This window comes from Rhizophagus irregularis, chromosome 27 (genome assembly GCF_026210795.1).
Source record: "Rhizophagus irregularis chromosome 27, complete sequence".
NCBI classification, from domain to species: Eukaryota; Fungi; Glomeromycota; class Glomeromycetes; order Glomerales; family Glomeraceae; genus Rhizophagus; species Rhizophagus irregularis.
The window spans coordinates 3,324,665-3,352,000 of record NC_089455.1 but is presented as its reverse complement, the minus strand read 5'-3'; the positions used below and the strand labels follow the sequence as shown (position 1 = coordinate 3,352,000).

The 27,336-nt window shown below is 25.4% G+C and overlaps 5 protein-coding genes across 6 annotated transcripts; 3 read left to right on the top strand and 2 right to left on the bottom strand.

Annotated features, from left to right (window-relative positions):
- Positions 1-4,940: 4,940 nt before the first annotated feature.
- OCT59_018617 (uncharacterized protein) lies at positions 4,941-5,156 on the top strand (the record flags this gene model as incomplete). Its single annotated transcript, XM_066148889.1, has 1 exon — positions 4,941-5,156. The coding sequence occupies one exon, from the start codon at positions 4,941-4,943 to the stop codon at positions 5,154-5,156; it is 216 nt and encodes a 71-aa protein (XP_066004775.1).
- Positions 5,157-15,905: 10,749 nt separating this feature from the next.
- OCT59_018616 (uncharacterized protein) lies at positions 15,906-19,013 on the top strand (the record flags this gene model as incomplete). The annotated part of the gene is made up of 14 exons (XM_066148888.1): positions 15,906-16,044; positions 16,146-16,321; positions 16,385-16,632; positions 16,712-16,799; positions 16,864-17,157; positions 17,236-17,339; positions 17,422-17,716; positions 17,789-17,851; positions 17,918-17,984; positions 18,048-18,121; positions 18,184-18,333; positions 18,409-18,574; positions 18,638-18,791; positions 18,860-19,013. The coding sequence occupies 14 exons, from the start codon at positions 15,906-15,908 to the stop codon at positions 19,011-19,013; spliced, it is 2,172 nt and encodes a 723-aa protein (XP_066004774.1).
- Positions 19,014-19,152: 139 nt separating this feature from the next.
- On the bottom strand, positions 19,153-20,548 carry OCT59_018615 (SNAP receptor synaptobrevin). Its single transcript, XM_025314188.2, has 4 exons — positions 20,409-20,548; positions 19,960-20,132; positions 19,751-19,882; positions 19,153-19,670 (listed from the first exon to the last, which is right to left on the bottom strand). Coding segments are annotated over exons 1-4 (339 nt in total). The 5' UTR covers positions 20,411-20,548; the 3' UTR covers positions 19,153-19,638.
- A 573-nt stretch (positions 20,549-21,121) lies between these two features.
- Positions 21,122-23,698, bottom strand: OCT59_018614 (uncharacterized protein; the record flags this gene model as incomplete). 2 transcript variants are annotated; one of them, XM_066148886.1, is made up of 2 exons in its annotated part: positions 22,444-23,673; positions 22,370-22,381 (listed from the first exon to the last, which is right to left on the bottom strand). In XM_066148886.1, the coding sequence occupies exons 1-2, from the start codon at positions 23,215-23,217 to the stop codon at positions 22,370-22,372; spliced, it is 786 nt and encodes a 261-aa protein (XP_066004773.1). In that variant the 5' UTR covers positions 23,218-23,673. The 2 variants fall into 2 exon arrangements, with proteins under 2 accessions (XP_066004772.1, XP_066004773.1); XM_066148885.1 differs by having other exon boundaries at positions 21,122-23,698.
- Positions 23,699-26,075: 2,377 nt separating this feature from the next.
- OCT59_018613 (uncharacterized protein) lies at positions 26,076-27,154 on the top strand (the record flags this gene model as incomplete). The annotated part of the gene is made up of 8 exons (XM_066148884.1): positions 26,076-26,080; positions 26,250-26,260; positions 26,332-26,361; positions 26,439-26,503; positions 26,578-26,634; positions 26,698-26,762; positions 26,837-26,856; positions 26,969-27,154. 8 exons carry the CDS (start codon positions 26,076-26,078, stop codon positions 27,049-27,051), a joined length of 336 nt encoding a protein of 111 aa, XP_066004771.1. The 3' UTR covers positions 27,052-27,154.
- Between the last annotated feature and the right edge of the window lie 182 nt (positions 27,155-27,336).

Here is a 27,336-nt window from a genome sequence, read left to right as displayed (position 1 = left end):
AACAGTTCGTTGTTCTTGTATGAAATAAAAAAAATTTATTATGTCATTATGCGTTGTGCTAACCTGATGAACAGATCGGCGGATGATTATTTTTAATTTTAACATATGATTGGTAAACTTAAATGAGAATTGTTCTATGTAAATCACACCGCAGTTTTATGAATACGAATTATTATCATTTCGGGTGGCGCAGTAACTGACGATCACTAATTTTGTAATGAAAAAAAAAAGATTTTTTTATTTTAGATTAATAATTTTGATTTAATTTTTCGTATTTTTTTATAGTTTAATAGTTTCGGAAAGAGACACTTCATATTAAATTTTTAAAATATGTTTATTAATAAATAACTTTATAATACATTATTAAATAATAAATATATACGAAATAAATATTAAAATAAAAATAAATAGAATAAATAAATAAAAAAAATATGAATTATATATTATTATTATTATTATATTATTATTTATAACATTAATCTATAAAATTTCAAAATCGGAATAAGGATTTTTAAGGATCTGCGGCATAAAAATATACTGATGGTATATATAAGAAATTGACCAATAAAATTACATTATTATGTATGTCACGTGATTATATCGACGTGATTAAAAGGCCAACCCACCCACCCACCCTCAAAATTACGTGATTTCTGGCACGCCCCTTAAGAATTTTTCATTTATAATTAGATCATCAAAATTACATATTTTTATTAAAATTTTTATATATAAAAATTAGTTTGCATATTTTTAGTTTAAATTTAGCTAATTTTATATAGAGTTTTGGCAAATTAATGAAATATTAAAATAGTAAAACTTTGCTAAAACTATATAAAAGTTTGATTAAAAATTAGTAAAACTTTAGAAAAAATAAAATTTGACAAAACTTATTATAAATATTAAACTAAAATTATTTATTATGAAATGTGTTCAGTTTTTTTATGTGTGTCATACACTGGTAAAAAAATGGTCTATCCTACACATATCCTACACATATCTTACATATATTGGGTACTCAAAATGTAGAAAATCATACACAAATAATACACATATCATATACATATCAGGTACTTATATATGGGCGGACTTATAGCAAAAGGTGGGGCTTGGACAATCACGTGATTTCGAAAAAAATCGAACTTTAATATTATTGGTTAATTTAATAAATTATAATTTATTCCATCATTTTTAAAGATTTTTAAAATCAATTTTTTGCAAACTAGGGTAAATTTTTGCAAGGAATTCATTAAAAGCATTAGTTTTTTTCTAAAGCATCTATATTATTTGTTAAATGCAATAATAGAAAAATACAAAATTTGCAAATTCTTAAATAAAAAATTTTTTTATTAATATATTATAAACAAAAATTTTTTTTTTCTGAAAGGTTAAATAAAGTAATATATAATTAAAATAAAATTTCAAAAAAAAAATTTTGGCCAAACCCCCCCTTTTGCTACAAATCCGCCCATATATAGTATACCTATCAGGTACCTGATATATGTATGATATATATATTAGTACCCGATATATGTATGATATGTGTATTATTTGTGTATGATTTTCTACATTTTGAGTACCCAATATGTGTAAGATATGTGTAGGATAAATCATTTTTTTACCAGTGATATGAGCATTAAAAAAAGAAAAGATTTACTTTACAAGTTACAACTTTCTTTTTCTATACTAAAATTTTTTATATTTATTATTCAATTTCAAATTTCATCTCTAATTTATCCAAATATAGTAAAAATTTTAGAAAAACTAATTATAGAATTTTAAAGAGATTTAGACACGTAATTTTACTTATATATACAGTCAACTCACTCTATAGTCACTCCCGTTATAGTCACATTCTACTATATAGTCACACCAGTTGAATATTTAAAACACTTTATTATTAAAATCTATCCTATATAGTCACAATCTATCTATAGTCACTATCACACCTATCCTCAAAAATCTTATATTAAAAAGAACCATTTATAATCACAGTTATATAAAGAATATATTAAATAACTTGGCATCTAATAATCGTACAAAGATGTATCATATCTTGTTAGAATCGTCTCACTGAGACGAATCGAATAGTGGTAGTTTTATCCTTTTACAATTACTGGCTGATGAATTATTCAACAAAATGTTAAGCATTGGCATTATTATATTTCTTGATTTACATTTACTGCGCCATTTAATATTTTGCTAAATTTCTCGATACCTAGTGATTGTAAAAAGACGATAGGGGTTGGTCACCTTATCTCAGTGGTTAGTCACTGAGTCCCTCATTAAGCCTGAGTATGGTGAGGTCGCAAGTTCAATTTTTATGACTATGGAAATAAAAAGAATTTTACTGCAGACGCTACAACCAATAGCGTGAAATTACAGGGATTAGTTTAGTTGGACTTAAAGTTGCTTGTCAAAATTAGTGAATTTTGTCATATCGAAATTGTCAAAATTATTTTTCCATTTCGTCATTTGCATTTTAGTCAATTTTAATAATAAAATAATTTCGTCATTTCATCATGTCGAAATGTCGAAATTATTTTTACCATTTTGACAATGGCCTTTTTATTTTTGGTAAGCAACTTTAGTTAGACTGCATCATGATGAATTAGTGTATACAGTTAGGTCGCATATTTCAACTAAAGGCCGCGACGTCCTTCTAACATTTCCTATGAAGAACCCGATTGGCATGTGCGCAGTCCTGTCCTTGAAATATTTACTATCTTGAGGGGAAACTTATGTCAAGTGATGGTTACGATATTCTTGGGATCAGTAATGGCTAGATGGTCTTCCTAGATGGTAAAGCTGAAGGTGCAATGTCTTGGTGGTAATTTGACTTTCTGTTAGGTCTTAGACCAACCAAGGTGTTCATTCACAGAACAGGTAGCATGGTTATGGAGTTCGATTCCCCACTTCTTGGATCCTGGTTGGTGATTTCTAGTGGTTGATATACACCAAGGGGTGTTGCTGCGATGATGCTCGTTATTTTCCTGTCCAAGTGTCACTACAAAGTATACCAGGGGTGCAAACAACTGTATTATCGGTATTAAGTAATCGCAGGTTGTAGTGGCCTTTAAGTGAAGCTTAGTACCTAAAATGGTAGTATGGAAGGGTACTTAGATGTTTGATGTTACCTGTCAAAAGTTCTTTATGAAAGTAGATGCTCTTTAAAGGTTGTAAAATAAATTGAATACCAGTATCATGCAATGAGTATAGGATGAGTAGGCAGCATATTCTTAGCTTCAGATCAGCCTCAATAGTGATGCTGTTACCTGAGGAATTAAGTACTTTGTATAATGGTTGTCTATGGAGATGATAGGATATTAGCTTGAGAATACCTCAAAAAGAGGTAGAGGGAGGCTTGGCAGTAAACACTAGCAAAGTAAAAAGATGATTAATAGCTCGTTGGAATCGCCTCATCAAGACAAATCAAATGGTAGTAAGCACATCTCTCTGTGATCAATATTGACAGAGTTACTACTTAAAAACCATTTAAATATTTTTTAATTCTGGAAATTGATCTAGTGATTAGATTTTGATGTATTTTATACCATTAGATTCTTTGCATCAAGACGAATCAAATGGTAGTAAGATCATCTCTCTAGAATCAATATTGGTAGAATTATTACACAAAAACCATTAATATTTTTTTAATTTCGGAAATTAATCTAGTGATTGGATTTCGATATATTTTATACCATTAGAACCGTCTCATCAAGACGAATCAAATGGCAGTAAGATTATCTTTCTACGATTAATATTGGCAGAGTTACGATACAATAAAGTTTTGAGTATAATTTTGGCTAAAATTATGTTAATTTTTGGCCGGAATTATGATATATTAATATAAGTTATTTTTTTATATAGTCACATCTCTTTATAATCACCAAATATAGACTGTCCCAAATGTGTGACTATAAAGAGAGTTGACTGTAATATATTTACTGTACATTAATCATATTGTAATATTAAATATTAATTAAAAGAAATTAAGAATAAAAAAGTGAAATTTTAGAAAAATATTATTAAAAAATAATAAATTAGAATAATATAAATTCTATTTTTTTATATTAGTTTTGATTTTATAAATAATATAAAAGTTATAATTAAATTTTATTTGCATATTTTTGCAGGATTTTCAATATTAGATATTATTGCCATTTTCAAAATTACTGACAAATTCCAATTTGCAAAGTTTGATATATGATTTTTTGTATAACAAAAGTGAATCATATTTTTACATGAATTTTTAATATTTTCATGTCAAATTTTTTTTGTGAATTATCAAATTCAAAATAAAATGTGTATCAATGCAAAATTTTGGAATCGATAAATTAAAACTTCCAGTTGATTATTTTTGGAATAAAAGTGCTTAGATGCAAACATTTATCTGGAATAAATATTTAGAATTCTTAAATCAAAGAATGAAAAGACAAAATAGAAAGATTTTTCTTTTAGTAGTTCCAGTTCATTCTGTTAGTAATTCAGAATTATTAACAAATATTACGATCCATTATTTACCTTCCAATACTATAGCACATTTGCAACCTGCTGATACTGGTATTATTAATTCATTTAAGGTTTGTATATGACTTATTTTTAAACTATAAAATTAATAATGTATATTCTAATAAATTAATCATTAATCTTAGGCACAATATCACAAAAGACTTATAAAAAACAGAATTGATGTCTATGATAATGAAATGGAATTTAATATACCAGTTCCTAAATTGAAAATAAGCGACTCTATCTCATTTGTACCAAAGCTTGAAAAGTTGTAACAAGTGAAACTATTCATAATTGTTAGATAAAAACTGGAATCTTGCCTTCAATTACAACTTCACCTTTAAGAGCAAAATGATGATGACAATTTAAATGAGATAAAAGAAATCCAAAAATTGTTGGATCAATATAGTAATTTTACTTTTGGTGAATTAATGAGTGCTAAGGAATTTATTTTAATTGATGATAACAATAATTATGGAGAAGAAATTTTAGATGAAGATATTGTAAATATGGTAAAATCAAATGAAATGGACCTTATAGAAGAAGAATTAGTTTTACAACCAAAGATATCCACTTCAAAAGCATTAGCATCATTAGATAAAGTATCTTTTCTTTTCTTAATAATCCACCTAATACTTTTATTATAGAACTCAATGACAGAAATTTATTATATAATCTTAAGAAATAAATGACTCTTTTTGATAAAAATAGTAGGATTCAACCAACATTAGATGATTGGTTAAACACATATTAGCATATACAACAAACAAACATAAAGAATTTTTTCTAATATTATATTAATCAGTAATATAATTTTTTTTTTAAACTTTTAACATTAGTAATATAATTTTTAAACATTTCATTTATTAGTAATATAATTTTGAACATTTTACATTAATACAGTCAGACCTCTATGTACCGATATCCTATATACTGATAATTGCCTGTACTGATAAATTTTCTATGTCCCGTTTCACAATTAATAAAAAAATCTCGTTATACTGATATTATATATGGTTTCATTATGTAACATGTACCGATACTTTTCTTTACCCTTTATAATTAATACATAGTAAAATGTACTGATACTTTAGATTACACTAGTATTAATTCAGGTCAATACTATGAATTTGGCCGGAGTTAATATAAAGGTTCCATCTAAATCATATGACATTTTAATATATTAGCTATCTGAAGTTTACATAATGCTGGCAAGAATTGGATTTTAGCCCGCATTATGATTCACTAATGACGGTTATGTAATGATAATTTGATATACCGATATATTTTCCCCAAAATAACATTATCGGTATATAGAGGTCTGACTGTATAATTTTTTAAAACATTCATTTTTATCATAATAAAGTTTATGCTGTGAAATGCGAATGTTATATAAAAATCAAAATTATGTGATTCTTGATATATCAAATTTTTTATTGCTTGCCTATAGAGTTTGGTATATAAAAAAAAATCTACCGAATATCTACTATATACTGAACTTTTACTCCTAAACTATGAGTTCAGTATATCGAGACTTAACTGTATTGTTAAAATTAACTTTAAACTGAAATTTTCAATAATTTAATATTTACTTATATTTGCCGATCATTTGCTAATTTGACTTTGAAGTTTTGGACAAAGTTACAGATTTACAGGCAAAACTTGAAATTTTTAAAATATATTATTTAGATATTTAAAAATCAATGGCCAAAATAATTATGTAAAATTTTGGGTAATTGTTATCATTAAGTAAATGTTTATAAATATTATTAAAATATACACATAGACAAAATTTGTAAAACTTTGTAAACTGTTTAAAAATTTTTTTTTGATAAATTTAATATGCAGTAAATTTAAATAAATGTTAAATTGTCTGTAAAATTATTATTATATAGGATTTTCAACTGAAGTAATTATAATGAAGTGATAAAATTGAATAAATAATCAATAAATGATTAACAAAATTGTAATAAAGTAAAATGTTCACTATACTATTATAGAACTTCACTTACTTTTAATAGAGGTTTCTAGAAAAAATTTCAAATTTACTAGTAATTTTACTAGCGATCCTATTAAGGTTGCTGAAGAAACTAGGAGGTTTTGGCAAGTTGGCAAAATGCTGAAATAGCAAAATTTTGCCAAAATTATATGAAAGTCTTATTAAAAAGTTAGTGAAACTCTGAAAAAAAGCGAAACCTGATGAAACTTATTATAAATGTCAAAACTGCCGAAACCTTACTAAAACTATAATAAAACTATAGTAAAATCTTGGAGAAACTAATCATAGAATTTTGGAGAGGTTTAGGCAGGCAACCTTAGATCCTATTGGTTAATTGATCTAAAAAGGAAAAAAATCATAACAACTCAGTATAACATTTTCTTTTTTAGATGTAATTTATTTATATATAGTAAGATCTTTAAACATTCTCAATTATAAATTTTACCTTAGGCTTCTGGTAACCTATTTTATAAGTAAGCATGATTTTACTATTATTTGTAAAAAATTATATTAATATTATATATTATATATTAAAAATTATTTAGTAGTAAAAAGTTTATTATTATACTTTTATTATACTTAATAAAATACAATTATTTAAATTAATACCTATTAAAGAAAAATTTAAATAAACAGAAATACTCATTCTTATCTCCTATAATTTAGGTATTAAAAGATAAAATTATTATTACTATTAATAATCAATTATTATATTATTCCATATAGTATTGAATTTAGAATTTTTTCTTTTAAAAATATTATTAATACAGAAATTGTAAACTAAAAATTAAAATATTGTTAACAATTTGATAAAGTTAAAAAATTGTAATTATAATCATAGTTTAATCTTAATTTACATAGAATTTAAATTAGAATTATATTTATTGATTAAATTTATTAATGCTGGTTAACTTTTAATACAGGCTAAAATTTTATATAATACTAAAATAAATTTTTACTTTTTAATATTAAAGTAATACAAAATGCATATTAATAGAATCCGCTTACTTATAAAATAGGTCATTTCAGATCTAAAGTAAAAATTATATATAAAATTCTTTGTAAATTTTACTATAAAAAGAAATTTTATATTACATTGTTATGATTTTTTTCCTTTTTAGCTAATTAACCAATAGAATTTAAGAAAAAAGTAAAGTAAAAACTATTAATAAAGAGCCAATTTTCTATAGTGATTTTTATTATAAGTAAACGAGTTCTATGTTAATGCATTTTTTATATAATGGCTTACAAAAGTTGCTAATCTACCTAATCATATATTATTTAAATTATTAATTATTTGTATTTTAACTAATTTAAATTCAATTTAAATAAATTTAAAATATAAATAAGGGTATTGCTAAATATCATTAGTGGTAACTAGTAATTATTACTATACATAAAATATTTTTGAATTTTTAAAATTTTCTGAAATATTATTTTAATTATAATATAAATATTATTACTATATATAAATTTATAAGTAAAACAAATTTTCTTTAAAGGGTATTGCTAAATATCACCAGTGATGATTGTCATCACATGTAAAATATTTTTCAAATTTTTAAAAATTTTTGACTGAGATATTATTTTAATTATAATATAAATATCATTATTATATGTAAATTTATGGGTAGAACAAGTTTGCCTTAGATTATGAAGGCTGTTATTTAGATAGTTTTTAAGAAAAATAGGAAAGTTTGATTTTATAAGCAAAATACAATTTTTTGTTTTAAAAAAGATTTTTTTTAACCAAATTTTCAAAATTTTAGTGTGATTAATATTTACTCAGGTTTGTTTTATACATTTATTATTTAAATTGAAAATTTTGACAAAAATTTATGATGTGTTTTTTAACTCTGACCAAAATTATAATTTTCGGCTAGAATTAAGTGGTGTGGTTACGATCATCACTGGTGATATTTAGCAATACCCTTCTTTAAATTATAAAGGTGATAGTTTTTGAAAAAAACATGAAAGTTTGATTTTATAAGTAAAATACAATTTTTTATTTTAAAAAGAATTTTTTTAGTCATAAAATGCTTTATATTGTTAAAGAATTTTTTTTATTTATATTTTTTCCATTTATCTTAATAAAATTCAAGAAATTTCTAATAAATTTACATCTATTTTTTAATTTATAAATTTCATGTTAAATTTTTTTTTAAAATCAATATTTGTAGTTAATTTTCTCAAAAAGTAAAAAAGCATTAGTCTTAAATAATATTAAAATGTAGCCCATAATATTCAAATTTATTTTATACTTTAAATAATAAAAATTAGTTTTTTTAAGTAAACTACATATAGTCAGACCCCCATACAGTCACACCCTATACAGTCACACCTCTTTATAAGAACTCGATTTTGAGAAACGGTTTTAAATACTATTAAATTACCCCTCTATAATCACAATTTGACTATAATCACTATCACCGCATAATCCCAAACGGATATATCATTTCTATTAGTGATTAGACCTCTATTAATCACATCATAATTTCGGCCAAAAGCAATTTCGCCCAGAATTACAAAACATATAATTTTTTCTTTCTTTTTAGGAATTAATGTTACACGACATTCCAACACAAAATCGGCAAAAAATTTTTTGTGGAATGGCTATCACCAAAAAAGGAAATATCCGTAGTGATCACATAATTTTATAAATTATAATTTACTAATTTCGGCCAAAATTAAGATATAGTACCTGTATATAAGTACACCCCTATACAATCACTGATTTTATGGGAACCAATTAGGTGACTATATGGGGGTCTGACTGTATATTTTTATAATTTGAATTATTTATTAGCATTTTTTATTATATACTGAAATTGTAATATTCTGGAAACTAAAATTTCCATTATTTTATCATAAATGTTTTTTTACTACAGGTTTTTTATTTGGCATTATTCTTAACAATATTTGAATACTTTAAATTAAATCTAATCTACTAATATTTTATAAATGTAATTTAATTTCTGCTATATTTTTTGCTTTGAAATAAATAATGATTGCTAGTTTTTTTAAAAGATAATATAAATATTTATAACTTCAAAAAATATCAAAATATAGCTTTAGGTTTCAGGTTTACTTTACAATTTATATATAAATGTAAGTTAAGTTTATTTTAACTTTTAAGTAAATAACATGCATTTTATTACATAAATAATTTTTCAGTTTTTTGCAATACACTGTAAATATTTAATTTGAATTATTATTTGATTTGACATTAGATTTTTAGATTTGAATTCTGTTTTCAAATTTAAATTTAATTTATAAATTGAATTTTAAATCAAATATTAAAATCAAATTTCTTTTATTAAATCAAAACATAAATTCAAATTATAAACTAAATCTGAAATTTGATTCAAATTTAATATTTGAGATCAATTTAGCAAATTTTGAATTGAATTATTTTGAATATTATGAAAAATATGTTTTAAATTATTATTTTGTTGAAAAATCTATTAGTTATTATAAACTTTATTTGCTTTATTATATAAATTTTTAGTAAATATGCATAAGCCAATTTTTTTTCTTAATGCTAATTGTACTTTAAATATAAACTTTAAATAGATTTTTTACTATTTTGATTTTAAATTATATAACTATACAAAAAGTACTATTATTATAAAATATTTAAATTGTAATTTTACCAAAAAAAAACTACTTTTTTCCAATTAAAGTTTATATAATTATTACTAGTTAGTTCAAGCCAATTGATTTTCTTTTACTTTTTGTATTAAAAAAGAAATTCTTTTAAACAAATAAATGCAAATTTAAAGTTTTTAAGCTTATAATAAATGGTATATACTAACTCAAGTTCTGGATTTTTTTTTCAAATTGAATTTTTATTTCACTTGTTATAATAGTAAAATAATTGTATTTAATGATCAATTTATTATAGTCAACCAAAAAACTGTCTTATAATAATCTTATCATTTTTTTAATATATCATTCACAAAAATATAAAAAAACTATTGTTATTATAAAATTTCTCTTGCATTTTGGATATTTTACCTTTAGAAAAAATTAACAGTATTTTTATTTTCATTTTTTTCAAAAATGATTAATGGCATTTTGGAAGAAAAAATATAAAAAAAGTTGTTTTTTTTATTAATTTTTTTTTGGATATTTTTATATATTACTGACCAATTTGAAAATAATTAATAAATTTCAAATTGGAAAAATAGTTATACTACAATCCAAAAAAGAAGTAACATTTCTATTATCATTCTTTTCACCAGAAAGTCAGGAACTGTATACCTACCTACCTTACTATTATTTATAAGATTTTGGACAAAATCATGAACTTCTTCTTTTAGGGATTTATTATTTATATATTATTTAAAATTTTGTAGAAATTATAATACATTTCTTTATTTCAGCCAACTCATAGCTGTTAATCACCAATATTATATAGTGGTGAAGAAACCATTTATTATAGAAAAATAAAAAATTTAAAATACTTGTTATATAGGATATATTTTACAGGTTTCTCAAGCATACAAAGTAGTAATATCAAATATATTGATGATATTTAAATATAAAAATGTATTAGAAATAAATTATATATAAAATTATAATGTAGATTATAACATAAAAAATTCTAATTTATCTTACATTTTTTTATACTGTAAATTAAAGTGAATGAGTGAAGATTAAAGTATCAATAATTAAAGTATTATTCACAGTTTACAATAAGTATAATTAAAATTGATTAGTGTAAAAAGTAGTTAGGGATTGGAATTGATTCAATTGAAAATTGAATCTTAAGAATCAATTAAAAATTCAATTAATCATATCTAAATTTTGATTTAAAGATTTGATTTTTGATTTTGATTAATTAAATCTAATCAAATTAATATAATATTGCAATGTGATTTTTACTATTTGCAATATTATTTGAATCTAATTCAGATATATATTGTCATGAAATTCTGTATTAAGTTGAATTTAAATAATTGACAATTAAAGATTTTAGGGGATGGCTAGAAATGATGTAATTTAAATTTTAGGATTTTTGATCCTTCCTTTTTATATCATCATTCATTTTGGAAATGTAAAATTAAATTATAATTCTAGCTAGAATTATATTAATTACAATTGTCTAAAAATGAAAAATATGTAACATCATCATGATTTTAATAGAACCCGCTTACTTCTAATAAAGGTCTTCGAAAAAAATTTTAAATTTACTAGTAATTTTACCTTATTCCAATTCTTAATATTATTGGTTAATTGATTTAAAAGAAAAAAAATTATTATAATGCAGTATAACATTTTCTTTTTTGGATATAATTTATCTATTTATAGTAAAATCATCAAAATTTTTTCTTAGTGATTTTACCTTAAAGTTACGATGACCTTTATTATAAGTAAGCAGGTCCTGTTTTAATTTTCTTTTTCCCCTTAAAAAATAATGTCATTTTTGGCTATTCTCTTAGATTAATAGTATGACAATATTATAAATTATTATTATAATAATTTGTAATATTTCAATTTTATTTTAATTTTATTTTAATTAAATAATATATTATTTTAAATAAAAATAAAATTTTTTATTGGTCATATTAATTCATAATTCTGGTCAGTATTATAATTTTGGCCAAAATGTTCTAATGTATAATTTTTAATTTTATCAATGTTTTTAGTAATTTGATGGAAATTTTTTTATTAAAGTACAGTTATAGAAATAGTAAGATTATTTTTATTACACTATAATATCAATTTATTGAAATTCAATTTTTAGATTTGATTAATCAATTAATTCTATTCAGATAATTTGATTTTTGATTAATTTGATTTTAGTAGAATCAATTCCAATCCCTAGAAGTAGCTCAAAATAAGTAGTTATTTATAATTATAAATTATAGAATAATTAAATATTACAAAAAATTATGGGACTGAAAAAAATATTTACTATATATATATATAGATAGGCAGTATTATATAAACAATATTATATAACATATATAATGTATTATATATATTTATAATATTATATTATTTCTTAAATTGTATTGTAAGCAAATTTGCTCATAATTTTTAAATTATAATGATCAATATTAAATAAATTCTTTAATTTTGATTAGATCGTCATATAATTTTACAGATATATAATCTACATTCTGGCTATGAAAATTATAGTATTAATTTTGCTGATCATTAAAAATTAAGTTACAAATACACAAATAAACATGCAAGTTAACATTTTAAAATTTCAGTTTTTTTATTAATTATTTATTTAGTATCTTTTTATTGTTTTTTTTTATTTAATTATAATTTTTTTTTATTTTTTATAATGAAAACTTTATAAGAGTATGAAAATAATATTTATATTGCCTGAATTATCATAAAATATTTTATTAATAGATGATGATAATAATAATATAGAAATGATGATGATAAATGGAAAAAATTGAGAAAATATTAGAGGTAGAGAGTAAAGATAAAGGTAGAGATAAGAATAGAGGTAGTGATAATAGGGTTATGACTATAGTGATAATGAATAAACTGTACAACTCTCATCTTCACCTTTATTTAATAAAATTCAATATTCTAAACCTTTACATAAATTTATAATTAGAAAATTCCTTTTACTATTACCTTATTCAATATTTTCTTTTTCTATTAAACAAATTATTAAAAATATAAATATTACGAATCTTAGTTTTATTTTTATTTTTATTATATAAAAATATAGAAGACAAAATACAATATAGCTTTATGTATAAGAATAGAAATTGTTTCAAAAATTATTATATCTAAAAAAATGATAATAATTAGAATAAATATAAAATTTTCATAATTTTAATCATTTTATTTCATAAAAATTTATTTTGATGAATTTTGCAAAAATTATTCATTTTTTTAAGTATTATAGTCAAAATTTTATATTTAAAATTAAAAAACTCTATTAATAAAAGTTGTTCCTCATAATAAATTCTAAATATTGTATTAAGGTTATAAATAATTACAATCAAATTCCAATAAGATCGCCAAATTTAAAGAGATTTTTTTTAATTTTATAATTATTTTTAAAAGTGCAGTTCAGCAGTTATTTGATTAATGGGTAATTTTTAATTTTCTAATATATGATCGGTAAATTAATGATCATTATCACGTGATATATATATTAAACTAATCAGGAAAAAAAAATTTATTAAAATAGCTTAAGTATTTCTAAAAATAAATAAAAGCGAGGTATTTTTAATAGATATAATTGTATTTTAAGATTTCTCACTATCTAATGATTATAGAGAAATGAACTATGGTTTATTAGAATTGTCTCACTAAAATGCATCTAATAATAGTATTTTCATATTTATAGAATCAATAAATTTTGAAATAAAATGCCCTAAAGTTAAAGTAACATTTAATGACATTTCAGCATATATTAGTATTAAAAATATGAAATAACTATTATTCAATTTGTCTCAATGTGATGAATCTAATGACATGTGATTCAACCTTCTGTGATCACTAGATATGAAGATATTTAAACATTAAATATTCAATATAAAATAAAATAACTATTTATATACTGATACTAGAGATCTGATATTATTATTATTTGATATATTTCAATGAGACAAATCTAATGATATATGTTTCATTTTTTATAATCATTAGATTTTGAGATATCATATTTCAAATATTTTAAAAAATTAATAAAATTTTATATATAAAAGTTATCATTTTTGACTTGTTTTGATCCTTTTGATTAGAAGAATAGAAAATTAAAATTTGTTTTATCATAATTATCTTGAATAAAAACTTATTTGAAATTGAAAATTTTAACCATTCTTTCAATTTTTTATTTAATCCACAATTTTGATCAATTTTAACTATGAATATCATTTAAATAATTTACCAATTATTTTACTTACAGTATTATAGCTTTTCAATTTTTGATTTAGTTTTTGTATACAAATCAAAAAATGAATTTAATGAATTTACATATTAATGTTATATATGTTATATAACTGGTACATAACATTATTTATGTTATATAACCGTTATAAATGTTATATACACACCAGTATATTTTAAACTTTTAAACTACCGGTATATATGTCATACACAATAAGATAAGGCTGTTATTCCATAAAATTTAGTGTTTCGAATTTTTCCGAATTCGTAAATTCGTAATACTATAAAAATCTTAACTGCTTCTCGCGTGTGAATTACACGTAAAAGTTTTATATACAGAATCATAATGACGTGATTCATTCCCAGTATATTCCCAAACATAAGGCAGGCCCGAAACCTCTGAGGGAATTTCCAAAACCTTAAACAAATTTATCATCTTATTTTTGACTTAATTTAGAAGTCTTTTAAATAGAAAAAAGGCACTATGTTGCAAGTAACTTTAATTCATAATTAATATAATTTTATTAATATAATTTTATGTAATAAAGTTTAAATTAATACAGTATTATAATATTTTAATAAAAATAAACTAAATGAACTACTAAGTTTCGATATGTACCTGAACCTAAACCCGTTTCGGTTTCGTACCCATGTTTAAATCTGAGGACCTTATCCCAAATCGGTATAATGAGCGATTAAATTATACGCGTGGTTTTGAGATAACTAACGTATGATATTGAATAAAAAGATTCTACTGCATAGCACTGACTAAATACCTCGGGTATAAATCAATTTACCCTATTTAAAAATTGATTAAAAAATTTTAATTCTGGTAGAATTAGATTAATTATAGGGTATATTAAATCTCTTACTTTTAAAGTATATGTACTCTGATTTTTAATCAGCGGAAATGTAACACCTGGATTATGATTACAAAGTACTTTTCATAAAAGTTAAATTTAAACTCAGCAAATTAATTATAATCCTGTAAATCAATCAAGCAGACAAAGATTTAATATAATGAGAGCAGTTTCTTTAGATTGAATTTATCTGTTGTATCTGGTAAATGGCATTCTATAAACGCGCTTTACTTTTCAATATAAATGTTATGTTATAATACTGATAAACCAGTAAATCAGTTAAATGTTATCTGGTTTTAGAGCAGTTAAACTGTGCTTTGTATATATAGCAGAAATTTAATCATTCTATATATATATAGAAAAAGTTTAAAGAAACTTTAAATTGTTCAACAAGGATTAGTCTTTCGCCAAAAAATCAAAGCTTATAAAATAATATTTTTTCCACGTTTCCTCATACCTTTTTTCTTTCAACCTTTCCCAGCTTTTATTTTTATACAACATACTTATACCTCTTTATTTTCCTTAATAACGAAATACTTGGTGACTTGATAAAGTCTTAGAAAGTAAGATATTTTGGAGTGGAATAAAGGACACGTCAGAGTCATTATAAGCAAGCCTTATTCAATTATTAACGAGTTTCTTGCAGTTTCTATTGAAATTTTATCATGAATCAAAATCCTAACACTCAAGAGTATTCCGTTATGAGCGACCCAATACGATCACGTTCAATAATAACTCCAAATCAAAAGAACAAGGCCGTATCTACCGCGCAAATTGAGCAATTATGTGATAAGATTAGTAAAGGTTTTTACTGCGCCACGCATTTTATCTCATTTAATTTGTTTTGTTTTCATTCTATAAAAATACGTATTATTTTTTTTGTTGACGTTTATACTCTTTTTTAGCAAATATTATTACGACGACACCATATGGAAAGCGTCAAGAAGATAAAGGAATTAGTCCTACTAATTCTGAAAATTCGGCTTCTTCGGGTCATTCTAGTCGTTCAAGCAATCAAACTAGCTCTACTCTTCTTTCTGAAGATTCTTTATATAACAATAAGAATATCTACAATAGACATGTACGCATATTTTTATTTATTATAAATAAAATCGTTAAATTAATTGCTTAAACGTATGTTTAGTCAAAAATAGCGGAAGAGAATAAGGCTGATGGTTTATATCAAAGTTCACCCGTTATCTCACCACTTGAAAAAATTATGTCAATTCAATTATCGCAATCTGTTACAGCTACGCAATCATTGTTGATGCCTAATAATCCTTCAATGCATGATAATACTTCTAAAGAATTTATCATTCCGCAAACCAATCCACGATCTGACTGTATTGCGTGTCGTTATGGAAATATTTTATTAAAGCCTTGTGGCCATAGGTATAAAAAATAATAGTAATTTTTAGTGAATATTAAAATACACGAAGCTTTAAAACTACATCTATTTTCTTTATTAAAGAATGTGTGAACCATGTGTCAAAAAGTTGCGTTATGATACCGTAAAAAGTTCTTTCAAGACATATTCCGAATGCGTACACTGCAGCAAGGTAAATACAGTATTGTACTTAATTTTCTTATTCAACACCGTTTCTCATTAATTCGATTAATTAGGCTATTGCAGAATTCAAAACAATTTCTTCAATTCCGCCTGGAGGAGGGTTCTTTCCAACTCCATCGAGCTTTTATGAAAAAATGCAACCGGCACAGCCTTGTTTAAAAAGCATCCCGGAAAAGGTTCCTTTCGGTCCAATTTCTTGGGTTTTTCCGGGTATTACGCCTCCAAATGCCCCATTGGAAATGCAAACTATGACTGGCGATATTGCTCATAAGACGCAGCAAATTCAATTTGGAGAACTTAGCAAATTAGCAGTTCCGCACAACTGGCCTGTTGTAAAGCTTTCCAATGTAATTTTAGAATTTATCCTTATATTTAATATATTATGTCACAAATTAAATTAAAATTGTTTGAAAATAATTTTGAAGATTCCTTGGGATATTTCTTTGAAGGAAGTCAAAACTTTTTTTTCGACATTTAAGATACCTAGTGTGTCTTCATATGGACAAAGCTTTCATATTATCATGGATCGGTAAGTTTACGAACAATAATAGAATTTTTATTTTTGTTCTCGTTATAATTTTTAAACGGAGTGTCTGTTAAAAAATCAAAAGTTCAACAGGGAAAACTCTCTCTGAGGCATATATTGAATTTGCCACAGCTGCAGAAGCGCAACGTGCAGTTAATACACGCAATATGAAACCTTTGAAAGGACGTCTTGTTTCGTGTACACAATCATGTCAAGAAGACCTGATGAGAGCGGTATTTCCGAAATGGAAAGGAGAATTTTCTGGATGTGACGCAGTTATCACTGATGAGCTATTACAATCGGATCGCTCTGTATTGCGTACTCCTCTTATCACGAGAGAAGAAATCAACTCACTTCTTGTGGTTTGCCGCAATTATAAAGTATTAAAAATTTTTTAAACAAAAAAAAAAAAGTTATTTTTAAAATAATCTGTTATCTTTTTTCTTTTGAAGCTCCATTTCTCTCGTAAATGCGCGGAGCGCCCATTTGAGAATATTATTAGTGTTCTCGTTAAGGTAGCTTTAGCAAATCGCTTAATATTGTAAAATAATAAGATTTATTTCTTTCTTTCTCTATTACAGTTTCCTTTTCATCAGGATAATCTTTATTCGACATTACAACGCGACCTTTTGTTTGAGATGTTAAAGCGTATGATATTTAGATAAGTTAAGAAATAAAAATATAATTATGTACTAACAAATTTTATATTAGTTGCAATTGAGTCGCTTAAAATTCATTTGAGCAAGGAATATCATCGCATTGACGAAACCTTATTAGAAAGAATGGTAATCCTTGACTTATACATAATGAGTTAATTAGGTAGAATTTACTTATATCTTCTTTTTAGATGAGAGCGGGTATTTTGACTCCAGTCTTTACTGAACGTCAAAAATTAGTCATACTTCAAGTGTCTAATTTAACCCTTCCTGAAGATCTGCAAGATAGGGTTTGTCCCTACAAGAAAGATGATGCGTTGGAACAATATCACACTAAAACTGTATATAATTATTTGTTACTATCTTTTAACATTTTTAATAATAACGAATTTATTCCGTTTATACATTTTAAAAAGCAACCAAATCCGATTTCATCTTCCATATCTGTATCGGTCGGATTGAATCTACTTCCCTCGGGATTATTTGACGCTAATCATAGTGAATTAAGTCGCGAATATAAAGGTGGATTTGATCCATTCAAAGATGATTACGAGATGAGGATGAATTATCTTCACAAAGAATGTAGGAAACTTATGTATTTTGCACTTTAATAGTATTAAAATTTATATTGTCAAATAATTACAGTAAAATTAGCACAAGCACATGTCAAAACTGTGGCAAATAATACACCTCATATTGCTATTTCTCCTCCTATTCATCCTTCTCGATTTGCCCCCATGCAAGCATTTGACGTATGGAAACGATTAAATGAACAACGAAACAGGGACATAAGAAGAAGGTTAGTAAGTCATTAAAAATAAAGCATTGCTTATTCAAAATTTAATCAAATAGCTTCGCGACTGGAAGGTCACAAATTGTACCTCAAAACGGAAGGTCTCATTTTATGAATCCGACAGGAAGGCAACAAATTATTCCTTCTTACCAACCTCGGAGTTTACCTACTCAACAATATTTTGATAAAAGCATTAACGCCAATCCTTTTTTCGTTAAAGATCGTTAAATAATAGTCATCATTGTTTTCTTTATTTCACTAATTTTCATATTAAAAGTTGGTAGATTTCAAATAATTTGTAAATATATCAGTGTCACTTACAGTAATTGCAAATAAAACGTACACTATCAAAATTACAAATTAATATTAGGTCAAATTTCGTATTGCTGCTTTAATTTTATTATATTGTAGATTTTGTTTGTAGCAAATAGCTCCACAAAGGCCGTGTCAAAAAAATAAACCATTTAAATAATAATCTTTAACTGATTATTTGTTTATTTGTCCTATTAATATACACTAAAAATTAAAAAATTTTTTTCAGCTTTATCGAAAAAGTTAAGATATAAAAGCAAAATAAGAAAAACATGTCGATAAATACAGCTAATTGGTATAGTTAAAAGTTCTCTGCCTTTATAAACACAACATTAATATCAAAAGTTTATCATAAATAATATTAATGGAAAAAGAGAGCATTGCATATATATATATATATTTTTTTATAATTAAAGAATGCAGAGGATAATTATAGAATAGTAAATAATTTGTTAAAAAAGAAAGGTACTAACAAAAGAAAAATAAAATAATAAAATTATCAGAAAAGGAAAGGAAGGTATCGCAAAAAAGCATAAGATTTTTAATTTTTCTTATTTCCGTAGTAAACCGATACTATAAAAGAGATAAATTAAAAAAAAAATAAATAAAAAGATGTAAAATATTTGTCATCTCTAAAAAAAAACATTACTCACAAATTATCGCCACTAATATAATGATTATTACAGCGGCAATAATAATTTTCATTTTCATATCCTTCCACCACATTTGTTTACGTACGCGGTTAGCACCACGGCGAAAGCCTTGTGCCGATACGGACAAGTTTTCTATTTAATAAAAGAAGAAAAAATGTCAATAATACATTCGAAATTATTAGTTATAATATAATCTATGAACAACTTACCGGTCTTATCATGCAGGGAATCTAAAGCTTCGCCTCTCTGGGCAACCTGGTTGATATTCTCACGCATAATACCAACTGTATCATTAATTTGTTTTTGAATTTGTTGTGTTTTTAGAGGTGGTCCGCCAGCGGTACCTTCTTCTCTTGGAACATAAGGGTCGTATTGGTTAGACCTATATTGATTGAATACAAAAAAAAGTTTAGTATTGAAAATTATTAGAAAGGATAATAATATAATAATACGGTGGGCACATAATATTTGCTAGTAATACTCTAAATATAAAGAGTATAGAAATAAAAAGCAGTGAAGAGATTTGCTTTTAAACTATAACCACTACTCTTCCATAAACGAATTTAGCAAAATGCAAGAAATTATTCTACAAAAAGTCTCAAAAGCTGTAAATTCTTAACTAAAAGAGATTCAAAAAAATAAAAACTACTTTACGTACATTTTTAAAGATTTTAGTTACAAATTCTGCAAAATTGAGAGTAAAGAAAGCGTGATGAAGAAGGTTGCTTTTATTTTTAGAGAAAGAGAGAGAGGAAAATGAGATAAGAGGAAACAGAGGAGCTAGGTTTATTGTCACTCAAATATTATTGAATTTATCTCCTGTTTAAGTAACTTAATCACGTGCAATGATAAAACCATGGTGAAAATAGAACTCCAGGTTTAGTATAAAGTCAATTCAACTAGTTTTAAACCAGATTAATGAATTACAAATGAATACGCAATTTAAAGAATTTGAGAATTCTATTGTGGTTTTATTTCTTTAATTAGAATCGACAAAATATATTGTATAACGGATATGCATTATATTAATAGATGCAACTAATATGTATTAGTACATTTGGTATATTTGGATTCTTATCTAAATTGAATCATTTATGATCGATCTTTTAAAGATTTCTCGACAAAGTGATTTATTACATTTTGACTTCTATAATAATTATTGGCTATAATTAGATATTTCATACATTCTTTACTACCCAACGTTTTTCTATTCATAATTACTTAGAACGTAAATAGAATCCATTAACGTTCAGCTTAATACATATATACCATATACATCATAATTGTATCTCGTATTTTTATTCATTTTTTCTCGACCAAAAGAAAAGTGATATACAATTTGGTTTTCTTTATTCCTTTTGATGACATGGTTAGTTGACAAATTTAAAATTTTTATTTCAATCTGTTTGAACTGAGACTAATAATGACACTATTTATACAAAATAGGTTTTTTAATTTACAAGGATAAAAAAATTTTAAATAGTACAAGGGAAAGTAAGTAGTATAAATAAAAATCCAATGTTCATTACAAATACAGTAAAAGAACATTCTTACTAAAATAACTAACATGAATCTTTGTTCATGCAATTCTCAAAATGTTTCCTTTTATAATAATTCTCTTTCTAGTATTAATTTTATTATTCTCTTAAAACACTTTTTCTTCTTTTTTCTTTTTCAAAAATATAGCCACTACCAACGGAAGAAGGAGTACTTGGCCTACTACCATAAACATTAGAATTAAACATTATGCTAGATCTTCTACTTGTGGGCGTAGGTGGACCACCACTACCACTACTTGAAACGTAAGTTGAGCTTGAAGAAGAACTTGAAATTGAAGAATGATGAGATTGGTGTTGCAAATAAAGTGGAGTGTTATGATAATGATGTTGTTGTTGTCTAGTGGAAAATTTGGAACTTATTTGCACATTAGATTCAGAATGAGTTCTTCGATGACTGTTAACACCTCCATTACAGGCACCAATACCACAATCACTTACAGTCTTTGTACAAGAGTTTTTTCTTGCAAGTTCAGCTGGTGAGGTATAACTACCCGAACTTGAATAATTACTACCTGAATAACCTCTATCAATTACACTTAAACATTTAGGTCTAGATGAAGATATATTCATCATCATTGATTGAACTTGAATTAAAGTAGGACCCCGAGGATTATTACTAAGGGGTTCAGAATGAACAGGAGTAGAATCATCAATAATAGGACTGATTCCATGTTTTAAATATTGAGCAACAACCATTTCTTGTTGATACTTGTGATATTCACTCGTTGACATTCTTTTGGTAGCTTCTTTTTGATATTTGTTAGGAGGGGGAGGATTAGCACCTGCAACTAGTGTGCTAGAATCATTTGATCTTCTTGTTGTTGTCAATCCGGAGTACATTCTTGAGAAAGAATCATTTCTTGGACGAGGAGATGAAGAATTTAAACTTACTCGGCGCATTTTTTCAATTGGCGGGGTATTTGAAAGATCATCATTTGGGATATTTATCATTCGATTTTCGCCATAACCATCATTCATTTCATCATAATAATATTCATAAATATTGTAATCATCATATTCATATTCATTCCGATAAGGTAACGAATAAGCTGAATATCTCTTATATCTTTGACTATTATTAGGTGTAATATTCGCATTATATTTTCTATAATATCTGCTGCCATTACTATCAACGCTCGCCGATGACGATGATGAAGCCGAAGATGAAAATTTTCGCTCTCTAAAATGACGAGGTCTAGGTTGATATAATTCGCGTGAAGTATGTATTAAAGGTGGAGTTGTTGGCATTGGAGAAGTTAAATTTCTAGGAGAGTGATAGTGATATTTCTCCTTATTTGGATCCTTTGTCGTTGAGCGGTTGCGGTGTAATGACATACCTGAAACATTTCTAATTTGAGTATCATTATCATAATATTCTTGGTTTTTAGGAGGTGGATAATTGGAGCTTATAGATCGAGAATGGTGAAAACGTAATCCCAATGGAACATTGTCGTCGTCATTATCTTCCTCTTCGTTATCAATATTACTATCACTCGCATTCTCACTTTCACCATCACCATCATCGCTTTTTTTTATTACAGATAATTTTTTCCGACGATTTGATGATGAGTGTTTTAACGTAGTTACGATAGTTGAAGAGTCAGTTCTACTTGACGTTTTCCTTGTGGATTCTAATTTTTTTATTTCTTGTGGTGATTTTTTTAAAGTAGGTTTTTTTAAATCATTAGAAATATTTTTTTTTCTTTTGTTTAAGGGATTGACATCATTATTATTTTTTTTTATAAGATTTTCATTTTTGTCATCTTTAATGTTTGATGTAATTATTTGTGATTTATTATTTTCTTTTTGTATGTTAGGTGAAGTAGTTTGTGTAGAGGTTTTCGCTTCTTTTGAATATTTATTAATACTTGATAATGAAGAAGTTAAAAATGCAAACGCTTTACGCATTTTGTTTTCTTTTTCAATAAAAAATAAATTTTTAAAAAGGTTCCTTTTTAATAAAAAACTTTCGTTAGAAGCAATAGTTCTAAAGAAGAAAAAAAGGATAGCTATTTGGAAAATATAGTATATGAAATAGTCTATTATACTATCACAGTCTATATAGCAATGAAGATAAGTAACCTAAGTTACCTTTGAAGTATTAAAAAAAAAATTTTTATATATTATATTATATCTATAACGAAACTTTATCGAAAATAAATGAAATCTTCACACTTAATAACTTCATATTAATACAAAAAAAAAAAATAATAATATAATAATACCGTAATAATTGAAGGGAAAGGATAGCAAAAGAAAAAAAGAGAGTATAAAATTTATTTCGCAAAAAAAGATTGAGAGTGGTGAATATTTATATTTTAAAAAGTTTTCGAATATCTAAAGTAGCGAATTTTTCGATTTGCCTAATAAGATAAGCTAAAAAATTTTCAGTTTTTTAAGTTTAATTTCAATCCGCAATTAAAATCATTATTTATTTGGATTTTCATTAAGCTTGAATATGTGGAATGTCACACTTGAGCTTGAAAAAGTTAATCATAAGTGGCTTGATGATCGAATCTTCTCATGTCTCTGCTTTTCAATCTAGGCAAGTGACAACCTACTATACATAATCTTTCAACCGAAACTTCTTTCGTTTTACAATCAAAGTAATATTTTCCCAAAACAATAATGTTATACAACAGTTTGGGCAATGAACATCATTTATTTCCTTAAATATATTACATAACAATGTACTTCCGTAAACTTTAACCGAAAGAAGTGTTTGCTGGGACATTTCAAAGAGCTATATCATAAAAAGTCCGAACAATAGGCAGTTCTTGGCACTTGGCATGAGCAAAAAAAAAATCTAAATTCCCACGGTATTTGGCCTTAAACAAATTGATTATCTAAATTTTGGCAAATCTTTCTTAAATGATAAATGTTAAAAACACTTTTTAGGGCTTAAATTTGTTTTTTAGCAAGTGCAACTGTAATTCAAATGTCGCATATTAAAGTATAAGGTATATCTTACAAAGACTGTACCAATTATAGACTGTACCAATTATATGTTTATCAAAATATTCTCTTTTGATGATATCAGATATTGATAATATTGGATTATTAATCAATAAATTAGTGCGGTTAACGGTAGCTAATATGGTATATTAAAGTCCGCCACTGCAAGCACATCTAAAATCTGTGACAGGTTAGTGTCGATCACGGTGACAAATAACGGTGATAAATAAATTTTTGGCACTAAAAAAATTCTACGATCAGGTGCTAGGTAGCATAGCGGACATCCCTATTTTATCACAATTTTGATGATCATTTGTCAATCATTTATTCAATTTTATCTCTTCGCTATAATTAAATTGATTGAAAATTCTACATAATAATATATACTCAAATTCTACAGACAGCTTAATATTCATTTAGATTTACTGCATATTAAATTTTATCAAGATTGCATCATTATTGGGCAACTTTTACTAGTAATAACTTTTTAAATTCTAATAAAATGAGTATTTCTTCACAAAATTTTAAAGACTATTTATAAAAAAATGAACAATATAATTTTTAATGATCAAATTTGTTGTTTAAATAAATAAAACAAAAAATAATTCTTTAAACAGTTCATAAAATTTTGCCAAAATTTTTTCCTAATATTCCTAATATATATTTTAATAATATTCATAAACATTCTTTTAATGATAACTTTTGGTTTATCTAAAATTCTGCTGGTTTATTTTAACCATTGATTCTTGAATACCTAAATAATATATTTTAAAAATTTCAAGTTTCGCCCGTAAATCTGTGGCTTCGCCCGAAGCTTCAAAATCAGATTAGCAGATGATCGGCAAATGATCGGCAATTATCAAATTATTGGAAATTTTGGTTCAAGGCTAACTTTGACAATACATTTTTTTTTTGCCATAATACTTTTATAGTATATTTTTCATAAATTAAACTGACAAAAAAACAATTAGTATAATTTGCCCGAGCATTTATGGCTTTACCCGATGCTTCAAAGTAGAAGTGATATGATATATATATATGATCGACAATCGGCAAGGTGATAAAAGCATGTCCGCTATGCTGTGCTAGGTGCTATGTTCTTATACGACGTATATGTCACATAATATATGTCGTATAAGATAGTATGTCGTACACATATAAGAACGATACATTTGCCCCTCAGATACTTAGTGTTTTTGAACTCGTGGCTGCACGTGATCAGTGACGCGTAAACATTACTCCTTCCTATTATAGAATTATAGAGGTCGTCTAAAGCAGGGGCAAATCACGTGACTTTGAAAAAAATTGTTTTCATAAAATAAAACTTTTTACCATATATTCAACCATTCTAAACACACATCCTAAATGCATTTTTGCCTGCTCTGCAAGTCTACTTAGAGCGCAGAGTAGGGTTTTGAATGCTGTTTTTGATTTATTTGACTTTTTCAATTTCGTTATCCATTTTTGGATATGATCGGCAAAGTTTCGTTCATTCATATGTAAAGTAAAAAACAATATTCATAATCCACTTTTTTTCCTTAAGTAAACTTGCAAAGCAGATAAAAATACGCTTATATTATGATTTTAAAGTTTCTATTAATCTTTCTTTATAAAAAATTAATCTAATTAAAATTACACCGAATCACGTGATTTGCCCCGCTTTAGACGACCTCCTATTATAGCAAGATCGACACTAAACTGTCACAGATTTGAGATAAGCTACAAATAAAACATGTGACGTATATTTCGCGAATCGCGATAATAATCGCGTCTTGTCGCGTCCGTAATAAACATAATAAACTATACTGATTATGACGTATACCGTGTTACATATTTGGATATTTTTCTTATTTAAACACAATTTTTACTATTTCAACCTACTTTCCATATTTCAATTCAAAATAAAATAATTAATATTCGAAAACAGAGAAATTGAAACGCCGAACTCGCAAGGCTCATTTTCTTTTTTTGCACTACATTATAAGGAGGGATTCGGGTATGAATATTCGTATAAATCTAATCATATTCTTATTCAATAGTCAATACCTTTGTTATTTATATTTTAAGGAACGGCAACCTATCAAAAAACCTGTCACAGTTTTGACAATTCCTAAACCTTTCAGATTTCACGCGAGGAAGCGTTCTAATGAGATAAATAAATATTTCATTGGCAGAGCGTGTACAACAATTTTTGAAAAAAGCTCCAGACAGATTCAAATCAAAGCTTGTGACAATGAGAGTAAGAGAACATGTCATTTCTGATATTTATAATTACATTAAATTTAACTAAACTAAAAAATTTAAATTTTATAGTCTACATCGAATTACGTTAGGATGACGAACAAGGAAAATGAAATTAATAATGATAAGGTGCAATCAAACCGGTTGATTCAAGTGATATCAAATCTGTGCGCGTCAAGAAGCCTATTGTAGCGCATCGAAAAATGGATCCCTCCAAATATTCACTTCCGGGAGAAAAAATTTCACACAGTCAAAAGGTTTGCGCCCGTCAAAATAGAATTTGCAAACAGAAAACCGATTTTACTTACGTACCTCCTCTTCGTTCTTTTAGTATCTTTTCTTCTTGTTCAAGTAACTTTCTCTGTTAATCGTATAACTTACGTTTTTCAAGACGTGCATCAGTATGAAGATTGAATTCAACAGCTTTCGTTATAGGTTTATCTGATTTTTTTTGGACGATAAGGTAACACATTAGGTGCTGGTCTTGCACGAAATGGTAAATCTTCCTTCGTAAAGACTGTTGATATTTCTAATGTCATTCCTTAGTTTAAATAGTTTAGTCACAGTAGTAGGTAACGGAAGAATAGGAGGCAAAACTTATAATAAAAATAATTATATAATACGAATGAAAATTTTTTTTTACCGTAAATATATTTTGTCAAGTAACTTACATCAGGTGAACCACTAAGAAGTGGCTGAGCCTTAAATTTACTTTTCTTGCTCTTTGTGCCTCCTTTAATTTGCTTCTCTTATTTCTGCTTTATGTGCTGAGCGTGGTGTACTAATTCGGTTCTCAATTGATGAATTTGTTGTTTATTACGTTCCTGATTA